The sequence below is a fragment of the Botryllus schlosseri genome, chromosome 12 (assembly GCF_051294905.1).
Source record: "Botryllus schlosseri isolate E-star chromosome 12, Bs_hap1, whole genome shotgun sequence".
In the NCBI taxonomy this organism is placed as follows: domain Eukaryota; kingdom Metazoa; phylum Chordata; class Ascidiacea; order Stolidobranchia; family Styelidae; genus Botryllus; species Botryllus schlosseri.
The window spans coordinates 11192340-11208222 of NC_137247.1; the positions used below are offsets into that span (position 1 = coordinate 11192340).

The window sequence follows — 15883 nt, forward strand, 5'->3', positions numbered from 1 at the left end:
CTTCGGAGCTTTCTAAATTGGATTGAAGTTGTAAGCTTTGGCCTTTGGTACGAATTATAAGATTCACAGACACTCACGACAACGGCACCAAATGATGTTGATAGTTCAGGAATATATATGATTTTCACTGCTTGTTAGAAAAAATTGAAATCCAGTACAGTAGCTCATGTACAGTAGCATTTTGGCCTCAGTGCTATAGATGCAATTGTTGGGACTGAGGATGTCATGTCGTAGGCCTGTCTTAGTTATTGTTTGAATCTGCAACCTACATCGCCTTACTCAGCTAGGTGCAACCTGCACATTTAGAAACTGGGAGTGCAGCTTCAATGTTTGAGTAGTAGGCTATATTGATGATTTTCAACTTAAGTTATCAAATGATGTTATCATCCATTGCGGCAACTCAACTTGATACTAGACTCCTGGAAACGGTTTTTATGCGATAATCAGAGTCCTGGCAGACCGGGCTTTTGTTGAACTTGAATATGGTATGCCCGTGTCGTAGGTGCCTATGTTACACCCAGGGAAATGTTGTGAATGGGAATTATAGGTATTTTTGAACTGCGAGTACTGATCACATCTGATGATGTTTAACAATATTGCATTTTGACACCAGCTGTCTTTTGAATGTGCTATTCAGGCCCTACAGGGCATTGAGTGTACGTGTAGTAAAGAAGGCTGCTGGCTGGAATGAGGAAAAATGGCTTCGTCTCAGTTGATATTTTCCTCGAGGATTGTGTCCGTGGATTCGTACATGACGGAACCAGTTGCGGGATTAGATCTGGAAAAATCCGACTTCCATAAGACAGCTATTCATTCTGTGCCGGTTGTGAGAGTATTTGGCTCGACTCCGGCTGGTAAGTTCCCTACCGTTGATGCATTGTTGGCTGCTACCGTATATGGACTATTGTGTGCAGACTGCATAATATTCAATTCTTTGCGCTCAGCAACTTATGTTTCACAGTTGTTTGATTGGTTTCGTTGTGTGTGAAAAGGTTTCAATTCAATTTGTGGTAAGCTAGTAATTATGTCAATATTTAATTCTCTAGTTCTAGTATCAACTTAGATAAGTTTCTACATATAGGTTGCCAGTTTCTCTCGTCAATTTGTTTCCATGATTTCTTGAAGTGTGTGAAGAAACATGGGAAAAATTTCAGGTTTCTGCCAAAATGTCCACTGTTACTGTGTGAAACATTGAAATAAGTTCAATCAGTTGTGGCCCTTTGACTCATTTCCATACCGTTGCTGGTAAAACAATGAGCCCAAGAACAATTGTGTCAAGCTTACATGGATTAAGTAGATAGGGAAAAGAATGCTTTCTAATTTAATCTTTCAACTTCACACTTATGTAATGAGCAACTGCTTTCTGGTAGCAATCGTAGCAGTATTTAATATATGCGTTATTCAAATTTTCATATTGTTCACATCCAGCTATGACCCTGTTGATCATTTGTATATGCAACCTGAAACCTGCCGTACTGTATTATTGTAGTTGTATTACATTCAGTTACACATACTCTATAGTGCGTGCTTTGTATTTAAAGTCATGAATTCTAATTCCGAATAGGAGTCATCACAGCCTATTGAAGTAGGTCTGGTTTCTAAACTCATGATAGAAACACGATAATGAGCAACTTGCACTATGCTCCCCAATGACAGTGGAGGACAGTGGGGAATTATCTAGATAATTGTTACACAATTCCATTTCAGGACAGACAACTTGTCTCCATATTCATGGTGTATTTCCATATCTCATGGTGCCATACAATGGACCAGATGTGACCGAATCGCATTGGTCTGAAATTGATGTATATACACACGTGCTTGCGGCAGGATTGGACAATGCATTGAATGCTGCAAGTGGTAAATCGAAGTCTGCAAGGCAACATGTTTTCAAAATTGTGCTATTGCGTGGAATGTAAGTCTTTTTGTTCACGCTGCCTTCTACTAGTCAGCCTTAATCGCTAACAATTCAGCTACGGGCCTTCATTATCCTAGAGTCACTGAGACAAACTGAAATTGCCTTATAGAACATTGGCCATGTAACTTCCAAAATTTGGCATGTTGTCCCTGGTGAACTGCCCTTCTAAATTAGTCACACCTATCATGTGTCATTTTTCACTTTCTCAGACCTAAGATAGATAATAGCTGTCTCATTTGATATGTTATATTAGAATCCCCCATTTTTAACTGGTTAGTAGGTATGCTATTTTGGTATCTAATACTGGTTGATATCAAATTGATTCAAACCTTTGCAAGTCGTGAGTCTCTGCATATTTTTGAAGTAATGAAACCCTGTTGGGGCTCGAGTTAATTGTGATTGTGCTCCTTTCCAAATAATGATTTCACGAAAGTGTATTCGTTTGATTTGTTTGTGAAAACACATCACAGCAGTCGCACCATTCTTGTTCCAGACCTTTCTACGGATATCACGAAGACGAAGAGCTATTTCTCAAAATATATTTCTATTTTCCGGGAGATGTCAAAAGGTGAATAATTAGCGTTCTGAGGTCATGAAATTACCTATACCGTCTCACTCATTGGTTGCTCACGAAACTATGTCCAGTACTGACAATTGTTCTGAAGACTACACTCATTGATATCCAGCAAATTCTATAAAATGCCATGATATAAGCATAAAATTGCTTATACTTGCGCATTCACGATAGTTTCCTGTTGTATTTTGATCATTTTGGGCTGCTAAACCAGAATCTCGCAGTTGTATAGTTCTATTGTCTCCAATAGAGAACGGCTTCTTACCTTTGAACTGTCGATGGCAGCCATAATGCTTAAGTACTAGGTTTGTGTGCAATCCATTCTGTCAATTGGGACAAAATCGAGTCTTGGAAACGAATACACTCACCCTTCCATGGTTAATCTTCACTCATGCTAATTCACAACAGTTCATCAAGTTCATTAAAATTTCAGGGCAGCGGACCTGCTTCAAAACGGGGCAGTATTGGACAGGTCGTTTCAAGTACACGAAGCTCATATTCCGTACATTCTACAGTTGTTTTTAGACTACAATCTATACGGAATGAATTTGTTGCACGCAAGAAATTGCTGGTTTCGAATGCCGATCGGTAAGTGGCTTTTTGCTGTCATGATTCGGTTTAACGGAGCGACCTGTCCTGTTTTGACGCCTCAAGGCTTAATTGATTACTATCATCAATTGATCAGATTCAAATGCTATTATAGTAGGCAGCTACTTGTTTGGTGATGCATCAAGTATTTGGGATTATAGTACTCACTGGCAAGGAATGCTGACCTATTTTATATTTGATGATCATATTACTCATATGGATATAGGGCAGAAAGGAAGGATTTGTTGGAATAGAGCCAGTCACTAAAATTGTCCCACTTCCAAGTAGCTTTGCTCTTGCAGGAAGTAATGACTCTGTAAAATGTGTCATAGCTTCTGTCAATATCTTGTGAGCCTGATACACAATGGGATTTGCTTGTCTCAAAATCCTGTGGAAGGAATGACTACAAGGCGGCATTGCGGCATTAACTGCTTGTCTCGTCTAGCTATTTTCACCTACAATGGCAACCCTCGGCCAATTCCTGTGGTGATGTGATCTGGTGCCTTGCTGGTGGCCATTTTGATTCGTTCTTGTATGGATTTGTGGGAAGTCACGCTGTTTGCGTGAATGCCTGCTTGGCGGCTAGAGAATCGTATTTACATAACGATTTCCCAGCCCTTCTATTGTTTACAATATGAGAATGACAGTATTTAAAATGAGGAATAAGACTTGAGGTTAATATTATTTCTCATGGTAAAGTTGTACTTTGGAGTTGGTGACAAATTGGCCTGGATTTTATCTGTCTGAACTACTGTAACCTCGTGTATGACTAGGGAATTTCGGCAGATTATAATAGCCAGGAAATTTAGTGACTCAAAGTCTGTGGTAGTATAAACCACTTATTCAAAGTATTCAAATCGCTGATTGATATACAATACACCTCTACAGTGTGTTAAGGAATTTGGTTCACAAATTTTTTTCGAGAGTACTATCTAGGTGTACAGAAAATGTGAACGAAATTTTTTTGGAGCTTGTTGGAAGCCCTGGAAGATTTACCTATATTGTAAGTTCATAAGTAAGTAATGATTAACTCAGAATATTAGTCCTATATAATAATTGATAGCCAACTTCTTGATGTGTTGATTTGACATGATAAGAGGAAGGTTAGTTAACACTGATATTCATTATAAATCTTGCTGTCATTGGAGTTAAGAAAGATGATCCGAATTGCTAAAGATGATAGATGCATCCCCATGCAGCGAAGTGGATAATTATATAATTCTGTCGTGCCAATATGAGGCATGAATGGTTGAAATTAGCAATGTAATGCCTGGACTGGCCTGCTGCAAGCTATCTGATTCCAGGTAGTCCTCATATTGCACAGAATCGGAGTGTGGTGTTGGTGAAGCGATTGTATACATACATTTGGTTGGCCAATGCTGGTAGGGCTTTGTTATCATGAAGTTGAGATGATTTCAAGCAATTGAGATGTCAGGCAATGGACTCAAAATCGAAAATAGGTTGCGACATGTTCTTGAGCTTACTGATTGTTTCATTTCACCTTGTTGACCTGGTGTAATGTATGCTTTTTTCATGCAACCCGAGTCATTGTAAAAATAAACATTTCTTTTCTGTAAACAGAAGATGGTGCTATCCTTCTCTTGTTCAGTTCTGTTGGTTTCAGCTTACTGAAGGAGCATAATTGCATAGCCATAAGAAATGCCTCGCTGGTCACACGTTTTCTGCTCTACTACTGCAGTGTACTCCCATTATTTGTATGGACATTCCTGAGGTGTGACTGACTCGGATATTTGAGAATAACGAGAAGTGTCCTTCAGATAAAACTCTGCTGTGGAATTATTTGGGCTTTGGAAACGAGCTCTCACGTTTTTTCCATTCATGGCTCCTGTGTGATAACATCCCTAAATCTGCCTTTTGTCGTGCACTTTTCGTAGTTGGCTGTGGATAAATTTGCATACAATACCACAGTTTTACCTACTAACACTAACTACATTGGAAGCACTGGTATTTTAGCTCTTGGTTGCTAATTCCTTAAAAATTTTAAATGGTGAATTACGTTGAATAATTTTGTAAGCAATCTTCAAAGAGACACGGGGCATTATTACTCCTTTCGTCCTTTGGTAATATTGAGAAGAGCTAAAGGGTTTAAACCACGATAAGAGGTGAAACGAACTAGTTATGAATGGTGGACCGATAAAATGTTTTTTGATCTATTCGATAACTTCCTGATTGTGTTACTTCCAATGTTAGGTATACTGCAATTATCCAAGGGTCTTGGTACATTTTTCATCAATTTGTGATTTGATTCCGTTTCCCACAAATATTTGATGGAGAGTAATTTCAGAGAGTAGCTCGATAGGTGTCGGTTACACCAAACATTTTACTATGCTCAAAATTGTTGGCAAACTATTGAATGTGAACAGACCCTGCGCATAAATTGCCATAACTATAGTCTCTTTTGATTTTGTTATCATACATATTCCGGTATTGACATACGATGCTGTGCAGCAATATAAGTACAATTATGTCAACACTAATCCCTGGGTTAAATCCTGAAAAATCTACTGTATCCTGTGTTAGTCATATCTGCTGTTGAGATACATCTCTTTTCCATTACTCCTCGCTTCCTTATTATCTTGCTTTAATGGTAAGGTTACAGAAGGTTACCTATGCCTACAGGATACTGTATGATCATATGACACAGTCTCCATACCACAATAAAGCCTTCCTATGAGTCGTGAAGATAATCTCTGAATTCATTCATCTTGTTGAATCTATTTCTCTATCAAGAGTGCAGCTAGCTTGTGTGCCCCACACTGTACAGTGTACATAGATTGATAATAATTAATAACTCACTCACTCAAAGTACCATCAATGTCTTGTCACCGGTTTTTGGATTATTATTTAAGGCCGAAACCGATTATAATGTCTCGCCACCACCACGATTTTGTTCGATGCGTTGGAACAATTGACTTTTGAAACAAGTGCAGCTTTTGCGGGAATCGTGGTATCTTTTGGCTTCCTTCTTGAGCACAATGCGGATGAATCTTACCCCTCGAATAAATTTTTCATGTGCTTCTATCGTGTGGTCACTGGATGCTCGACCATTACTTTATCTTGGATGTGATCAGGGGGGGTGAAACGTTCATCTTGGAATACGCTCTGCTCTGTTTTTGGTGTCTTGCATATTTCATGCATTTTCTCGGCGGCACACATTCTTTCGAAGCTTTTGTAGGGTGATTCGTTATTCATTTCGCGTGGAGTCGTCGATCAAGTGTCGACTTTTGTGATTTTTTGACAGATTCTATCTAAATGGGTCTGCGGCCTTTCCATTATCTTGAGTCTTTGAATACCGTACACACCTATTGCTTGTGTCTTATTTCCGGAGCAAGTCAGTGATGAAGAACCTGTACTTGTTGCCAGTATTGCGACTGGCGACTGGCAGTTTTGAGAGTGCTTTCGCTTATAGAGGTGTACAGACCTAATCATCAATTTTTTCATGCAGATTTAGTGTTGCGATCAATTTGTTCTGTTCTGCCGTATCCTAGACGCCCAGCTCCCGGATTGGATATAGTCGACTTTTTTCTTCAGGTAAGCCGGATATGATATCCGAATTGCCCGTTATTCAAAGGCCTGATGACATCGCACCCAACGCTGATAAAACTGTGAACAAAAAATCCTTCGAATGTCAGCTCAAGGACGAAAAAGATAAAGGTGACGTACTTGATGATTACGTAACTTACAACGGTGCCGTATCTGATATTGGCAATACCTTTTCCTCACGATAGTAGCAGTTCCGGGTGGTCTGTAGACCAACCTTTGGTACCTAACGTGGGCAAGCATGCGATGAGGGACTTGCTGCATTTTGATTAAATTGTGGTGCGGGGTGCCATGCTCCCCAATTTTAGCCTAGAGTCCGTCTCGAGTTTACTATTTTTGTTGACTCGACTTTTTCTCGAGTCATTGTGCATGACTCAACCAAGTCATATGACTCCAGACTATGACGACAAAGACAGACATTTCATTGTAACTTCGAAGAATATTAAGGTTATCAAATTTTTCGGTATTTCATCCATCAGTCCCGATACTTGGAAAATAGGGCCAGAAACTGTCAGGGCTGAGGAGAATTACAAAATTATTAATAGGAGACGTCCTATGTTATGCTAGCAGACTTGAAAAATTTGGGTTAAACCGGACGGGTCTCAAAACTGAACAGTGAACGCAATGACTTGGATTGGACTCTAGTCGCGACATTATGACTCGGACTCGACCCTGTACTCACTGATTTGACTCGGTAGTGAATTGAAAATGACTCGACTTGAGTCAAAACCATAAAAGTGAGATTGACTTTTGACTCGGAACCTTGTGACGTAGTTACAACCCTTTAAAATACTACAGAAACTGAAATTTTCGTCGATAAATCAACTCTTAGTGGCAGAGAGCGCATAATTTAAGTTCTTGAAAGAATCCTCACTCCTTGACTCGAATTATTAGAACTAATACTCGATTCAGATCTGAGTACTGGCATCATTGTGCCAAGCTCTACTAATGGGCAATCGATGGCGTGGTGCTGTTAATGAAATTTTTGCGCCCGACCGCAGCACAACGCCGAAATGTCTAGCGCGTTCATCAAATATTCATGATTTCAAAAAGTGGATCACGATACCGGCTTTTGTCGTTGAAATTTCTTATCGCGTTATCCAGGAGGCGATTACCGGGCCCCTACGACTTCTCAGCTGCGCAACTTCGATTGGAACACGCTACGCGACGCAAACCTGCGCCAGGGTTCTCAAAACGCGGAGCTCGACCCCGAAGAGGAATACGTCAACCTGTCTGGGAATAAATCCGAAATCGTTAGGGCGAACGAAAACGCCGGCGATTCTCTGCCCAGCGTGCGTGGCGACTCCTGCTCGGATCTGTGCAGTACTGTCCTGTCCAGGACCGTCACCCAAGATTCGACATTGTTGAATTCGCCCGGGCGTAAATTGTGTCCCCTGCACACGCTGTGGACTTCCAACCTCGTTCCCGGCTCGGCTAAATTGGCCGGTAGCGTTTCGCGGCATAGCACGTGCGATATTGAAGTGGACGTCCTGGCTGCTGATATTGCGAACAGGTGGGGAGCCTTCGTTTGCGTGCAGTGTAAAAGTGTTCTTTCAATCTTATTGCCTTAATTTAGCTTGAGTATGTTGTCTACTATCTCAGAAGGTTTGGGCTTTCGTTTTTGAGTAGATCGATTCTGTAACCTGTGTAGAAATTTATTTTCTGTGAAGCGGCTGTAAATGTCCCGACATTCCATATCCAGCATACGAATAAATAGTGTGAACACGAAAACTTGTTATAACATACGACTATGCGGTTGGTGTCTTATTCAGCTGGCTATGATAAAGATATTGGTCTTTACAACAAATATCCGAATAGAGTATTGAAATATTCTGTGTACAGTACAGTACAATACATTGATGGATACATACACATTACACAATTACACATCCATCCATATATATATATATTAATATATACATATATACAAACATAACTGTAGGTCAACAGGATATAGCATGAATAATTGCATGATTTAGGTCAGCACACCCAATCCTCAAGTGTGTGTGTGGGAACTGTAGCATGTTAATCTTGAAAAGATCCCATACTTATGTTTGCTGTGGATATGGAACAATCATAGTTAGAATTATGCCTCTGAAATGACTGCTGACATTTCGTATCTATCGTGACCACTGTTTTGTTGTCTTTTTCGCCATCTCATGATTGTAGATTTGCTGGCACAAACGCGGCTTCCTGCAACGCGCAAAGATGTTCTTCCTGCTTCTCAGCAAAGCAATATAGTCTATGATTTCAAGTTCCCCTGTGGTTGTCGGTACGTGGGAAGAACAACTCAGCGCTTGCAGGAACGCATCAAACAACATCTTCCGAGCGTCATTAGATCGCGCACATTAGACGCTCATGAAGATGCAGTCGTATCTGATCTGCGATTGCTAGAACGTAATCAGGCCATGGCTATGAACTCTGCCATCGGCAAGCATTTGGCTGAGAATGCAACTTGCGCTAAAAACTATCACAATGAAAGATTCTCTATATTAGGTAGAGGCCGCACTCAATTCCATCTGTCTGCACTGGAATCGACTTTTATTAAAACCCACCGACCGCGTTTGTGTCAGCAGAAGGAATTTTTAGTTAATCTAAACATTGGCCACTAGCTGCGCTCGCGGTTCTCCTGTATTTTATTTCATGTTGTTTGTTTATATGACGTCATAAATTGGTAGTATGCATTGCGGCGTGTAAAGCATGCGCCACTGTTGCTCGGCGAACACTGGTACAGCCTGGCACATCTGTTAAGACGTAGTATGTTAGCCTAGAGATTTGAAACATCCAATCCTAAGGCAGCGACATTAATTACTCATGTTTCAGGATGGATTAAGTGTGTTTTTTTCGTGCCATATCGTGCCGGATTATTTCATTTCCGTATCCTAAATTTGCCGCCAGAAACTGCGATCTGTATACAGTCACAAAGCTGCTTATGCTTGCTGTATTCAGACGATTGCATAGAATGATTTTATAAGTATTACACCAGTAAGTTGAGGTGTAGTTGGTAATAGCTTTCATGTTAAAGGGGCACTGCGCTCTAAAAATGATGTGGTCTCAAATTGAAGTTAAAAACGAACAAAAATTTTTGGCCGCAGCCATTTTCTTCAGAACGCCACCGTAATGGAGCTACAATTTATTGAAATTTCTACAAGACCAGCTGCCGCGGCTGCTTAACCCGTTACATGGCACAATATCTTCACCGTCGCACTTGCTCGACGCGATTAGGCAGTCACGCAGAGAACGAATTTTAGATAGTAGGAAATGTGTCCAAGTTTCGTTCTCTGCGTGACTGCCTTATCGTGTCGATCAAGTGCGACGATGAAGACATCGTGCCATGTAACGGGTTAAGCAGCCGCGGCAGCTGGTCTTGTAGAAATTTCAATAAATTGCAGCTCCATTACGGTGGCGTTCTGAAGGAAATGGCTGCGGCCAAAAATTTTTGTTCGTTTTTACCTTCAATTTGAGACCACATCATTTTTAGAGCGCAGTGCCCCTTTAAAATCAAATTGATCCTCTATCTTAAATCGTAGCAGGGTAAGACTGAGACTCAGACAATTTGTCGGATTTATTGAATGTTGAATGAAAGGAAGAGTTCAAAAGTGGTTGTATCTGTGCAAAATGAAACAAGTCACTCAGTTTTTGGAGGTGACTCGAGTCAAGTCAAGTCAAGTCGAGTCAAGTCAAGTCACGAGTCAAGTCACTATAGTCAAGTTGAATTTTCAACGTACGAGACATGGTTCAAAGTTGTTGCATTATGCTAACTGTTTTAAACACAGATGGAGTCCCAATTTATTCTGAATCGAGGAACGAATAAAGAGTTCACGCCAGCGTTAGCCCCAGTCTAGAATTATCAGCCAAATTACATGATAAAATACGAAACCTCAGAAAGTTTTAAAAATGGTATAATGGTCTATCCACCTATTTACCTATAAAATACAATTATAAACGATATTCGTTCGATTTGAATCATACAGCAGGGTTGGTTAAGGTGAGCACTGGGCACAGTGAGCAGTTTATAGAACAGAGATACATTGCTAGTATATTACTTTTACTGAATACGACAACGTAAGCTGTAAGCTACTGCGTGTGTGATCAATTTATTTGTGATATAGCAATTTAGGCTCGGTAAAACGCACAATCATTGAGTTATTGGTTGCTCTATCAGGTCACACCAGCGTATCGTTAACAATTTGAACTTGTGTAAGGTACAGCGGTTTAGTCGACATCGATTACTGATGACTTGAAATGGACTCGTGAATTTAGCTTCGAGTCACGAGTCAATGCGCAATTTTGAAACCTCAAGTCAAGTCATTTTTGCAAAGTGACTAGAGTCAAATCAAGTCATCCGAAAAAGGTGACTCAAGTCATCCCAACTAACCCTATCTGCCTGTTGTTAGTGTTCTGGGTTTCAAATGTGGTTCGATCTCACAGACATTTGAGTGGTGCATTGCTATTCTGTTAACAGCATACTTCGGGATGCAAATCATTTTGAGAGATATTCTTAATTATGCCAAGAAAATATATTCTGCCTAATGTCGCCGACATAATTACGATGGATATCCAGTTTTCCTCGATTTTTCGCAACCTTTGCAGATACGAGCTGTTGGAGGCTACGACAAGCAATCCAGGCATCGAAGCGATTTGGGAGGATGAAAAATCTCGGAGACGGAAGAGAGACGAAGACTCTCAAATTGTGATGGAGCAATCGCAGCCGAGGGCGATGCCCGAAAATCTTAGCGAGAGGGAGGCAAGATATTTCCAGGTAGGTTGAATGTATGCGGGTTGGGGTCCATGCGATCTGTCACTATTTGGCCCTCGTTTCTGTGAGCTTACTGCTGTTTACTAAAGGGAGAGGTTCTTGCTATGCAAGTGCTATGGAGTGCAAGTGATTTTTTGTAATTGTTGGCTCCGTTACTAGTTACGCTGTGTACAATACACAATTACGCATATTTCAGTGCATAGGCTACAATACACTAATTTGAACACAGGTATTCGTTATATTAGTTTCAATGGTAGGCTATGGTACGGTACTCACACCTAGGATCTAATTTTGCTAGTTCAGACCATGCATATATTGTAGACAAAGTTTCTAATGGAACCGTGTCTGTCAAAAGCTTTGCCAGCGTGATTTTAGGAGCTGACTCTATCAGTTTCCTGATTCGTGATGCTTACAAAATGCTTACAAAATGGTGCAATCTTTTGAACTAATGCACTCCACAGAAATCGGAGCAATTCTGTGTGAGTAGAGATAATCCAATTGATAAGATTGAGGTCAAAGCTCTGTGGATTGAGATAACGGCTGGTGTTATGATAAGGTAACCTTAACCTAGATTATACATATACATGCGAGATCATACATTTTGTTCCAGTATGGGGATGTGGTAGATTGGCTGCAGTCGCCACTGATCCAGATACTATCTTTTCGCTAATTGGATTTAATTTGAGCTTCTCTCTCGTTATGGTAATGAGAACTAGAAGGATTTGGCGGTTGGTTTGAAAATTGGCATGGATAGAACGTTCCTCACTATGCTAAAAACGGTATTGATCAAGTTCGCGAAGTTATCATAACAGCATTACCAGTGTTGTGTGGAGTTGAACTGAGTAATGCACGCAGTCAAATCATAAGTACATCTCAAGTTCTAGCTGATCAGATTTATAAGAACGTCTGGAATAGCGACAGGAGCCATTTTATTCACTGATCACAAACTCCTTATTCCCTACAAATGTGGCCGACAATGTCTCTCTCCCCAACAATGTCTCAGTAACGAAAGACTCCAATTAGGATTAGTTAGTCAAGTGGTTATGATTTGAGTCCACTCGACGGTTTTCAGTTTCTTATGCAAAAGCAGGCCTAGAATGCTTACTTATTTACTTGGAAATCGCTGCTTGCACTGTACTTATATATCTGTAGTGTTCTTTGTACGTGGTGTTTTTGTGTTCCTAGAAACGATGAGCATAAGTTTGCTCTGTAGTCTTCCTTGAATATGGATCTGTACTCTTCAGATGCTGTACGATGCCCTAGATCGTTACAAAGAAGAGAACGGCGGCCAATCGTTCAGCGAGTCACTGTCATTCACGACGCCATCCACCGTCAGCAAACTATCGCCGGAATCGCTACAGTCCCGGCGCGAATCTGTGGATTTTTTTGCGTCTCCCAGTGACGTGTTGTCAGACGACGGCCTGGCGCTGTCCGGGGGATCCACGTTACCGGCTGGCAGCCAGGGCATGAAGTCTAGCGGCAGTTCGAGGCTGAAATGGTCGCAATCGAATAGCGCGTCGATGATGTCGGAGGATGATATTTCGACTTTGGAATTACTGCGGCGAATGGAAGAAAGGTTTGTGAGACATTTTTTTGATGTGGACTTCTCAGCTGAATAGGTTATGCGTCGACTGTCGGAGGAGACGCCAAAGGGTTACCTTACCTAGCCTGTTGAATTCGGCTCTTGATAAATTTGGCAATAGAAATGTAGAATAGAAAATAGAAACTCTTATTTTTATCAAAACGATACATCAATGTTGTATTATTAAATTCGAAAATCAATGCTTCACGGATTATGAGCGTGAATTGTGATATATTGCACTTAGTTAAAGCGGTATATTAAATTCAGCACGTGGTATGCATGGATTTAAGTTAAGGTTATTTTAGGATTAGGAGCCCGCCAAGTGCCTAATGCAACATGCCAAACTAACCAAATGGTAACCCAACATTGCAACAAAGCACAGTTCATGTTTGGTAGATAATTATTATTGACGGGATCATTAATAATCAATAATTATTTACTAATTGCCGAATACTGACTAAACCAGTCCATGATTTCGATTGATAACTGTCTTCTAATATGCAAAACTACGGAGAGATAAGCTGCTAAAATGAACTGCTATCGGCCAGCTCGTGTCAAGTCGCGCCTTCTTTTGTTCTAGTGGGTGTTGCGTCTTGGTTGTTCAACTAAGGACCCTTCCGTTTACCACCTGCCGAAAATTGCCAACGACACCCACTTTTCCGTTAGTCACCACTCTTCCATTGTTTGACCACTTGCTAGGAATAACAGCCTGTGCAGTCAACATTTTTCAGTTTGTTTTTCTGTGATACTTATCCAAACAGCGGTATTATGAATTAAAAGTCTAGAGGCCGTGAGCCAACTATCTTGTATATCTTGGCAGTAATTGTTATTGTGAATGTGTGATGCTGTATGAATCAGGTTATGGTAATTTAATTGTTGTAAAGTGAGTAATGGTAGGTACTTGTTCAATATATCTGGTCACTGCGTTTGTTGAGAATAATTCAAAACCCTTTCAGAGTGTTCTTGTGCGTTTTTCGAAAGCATTCTGCATGTAAATTTCTCATGAGAGTAGCCTTCTGCTTGCAATATGATTCCCATGAAGCAGAGGCTGGATTCCTGAAAATCACACCGTGAATGAGCCGATGTCAATGTCTTGTTAGCTGCACGGGCAGTGCAACGACACACGTTGTTGCACAATATAATTAGTCGCCCATCAATCATTTTTGACGTGAAAAGGGGGTGTGTCATGCCCAATACTTGGATAGGCCAATACTCAAATAGGTTTGAGTCTGAGATATTCCACAGCTCCGCATCAAAATTTTATCTTGAATGCATCATTCCATCTTGTTATGGTGGCAAAGTCACAGCGAATTACAGAATGGATAACATGCCCTTCACCCGTTGTGATTTTTCTCACAGCATGCACTCATCTCGTAGACGACATCTGTGTACATGTGTGCGTTGGATCCCAAGAGGCCTGTGTAATTCTAGAGTTTTTATGGCCACTCTTACTGGAGGCAAAAGTGGTGTGATTATGTTGTCGCAGAGATGATTGAGATAACCTGTGTTTGTTAAGGTTTCCTCGTGTCTGTCTAGTGCAGGGGTGGGCAAACTTTTGAGCTCGCGGGCCGCATTCAACATCTGAATCCTTTCGCGGGCCGCACTATCTAAAGTTGGGATCATAAACCAAAACGCAATATTGCTGGTAGTAGTAGTATATATAGTGAGGACATGGAGATAATATATATGCTTATTTGAAACAAACCAAACATTGCTTTGCTGATATCGTACACGCGCCAGAAACAATAGCGAGATTTCACAGGCTGGTCGACCTCAATAACCAATTTGTCAAAACTATAGCGATGATGAAAATCTGATGTCCCGATTCTTAGAACAGGATTGAAATTTAAATCTGTCAGCAGTGACCAGTTCATAGATTTACTAATTCCGCTTTGGGTTCAGTTCCAGGACACACAATGCTGACAGCATCATAACCGTGTTAGCTTCAAACACGCTTCTACTATATGTGTAGATTTCGCGCCCCCTTATCGTCATATCACAAAACGCAATCAGGATGCCATAGAAGACCTAACGGATTGTTTGGTGGCATGGGAGGTTACGCTATTGACGAGAGATTTTTAAATATGAAATTCGTACTATATACAGAGCAGTAATTAAGAATTGGAAGGAAATCGCGCGAAGCGCGAAAAAAATTTCAGTTAGCTCAGCTTCGCGATCCCCTTCAGATGCTTTCATGACCCCAAGGGGCACGCGTCCCCCAGGTTGAGACCCACTTCCTTAGAATTATCATGGTGAAGTATACCAAGAAAAAGTTTAATCAAGTCCCTGCATTAATTCGATTTTAGTACGCATTTTATCAATCTTTTTAATAAGTTTCTTTAGACTCTCGCGGGCCGCACAGAACGGCGTTGCGGGCCGCATGCGGCCCGCGGGCCGTAGTTTGCCCACCCATGGTCTAGTGTCTAATGTAATTACGGGTCTATTGTTCAGCACCGATGGAAAATAATACAGTGTTGCGACGGTCAGTAGATTTCTTATGTGTAAGTGAATTTAACCTTACATTCATACACTTTATGTTCGTTCTTGTCCACATTTTATTCCTTTTCATCAAACGAAATAATGCTGTTTTCGCTGTCAAGGGAGTGCCAAATTATGCATCATCTCTGCTGTGTAAATGTAATTATAGCATTCCGTGTTGCGGTACATAGATCCAGCCTGATATTTTTTGATTTTTCGTGACCAAAATTTTGTAGTCTAAACGCCTGTCACGATGTAATTCACACGTTCTCATTAATAATATGAGCTAACCGACCTCTGTGAAGTGGTGTGAATAGCAAACGTTTTAATAAGTAAGGATGTGTTTCTATTATTTCAAGCACCCGGCACTTGCGGCTGACAACACTACATGTCTAACCAGGATAATGAGGAATAACGTGAAGC

The 15883-nt window shown here is 40.8% G+C and overlaps 1 protein-coding gene across 1 annotated transcript in view; it reads left to right on the plus strand.

Annotated features, from left to right (window-relative positions):
• The first annotated feature begins 445 nt into the window (after nt 1–445).
• Nucleotides 446–15883, plus strand: part of LOC145451892 (uncharacterized) — a 54732-nt gene continuing 39294 nt past the window's right edge. Inside the window, exons 1-8 of the mRNA XM_080330111.1 lie at nt 446–854; nt 1708–1915; nt 2412–2486; nt 2926–3080; nt 6633–6755; nt 7746–8154; nt 11235–11403; nt 12645–12976. Coding sequence (XP_080186237.1) covers nt 698–854; nt 1708–1915; nt 2412–2486; nt 2926–3080; nt 6633–6755; nt 7746–8154; nt 11235–11403; nt 12645–12976 — 1628 coding nt within the window. The 5' untranslated portion in view covers nt 446–697. The remainder of the gene's footprint in view (nt 855–1707; nt 1916–2411; nt 2487–2925; nt 3081–6632; nt 6756–7745; nt 8155–11234; nt 11404–12644; nt 12977–15883) is intronic.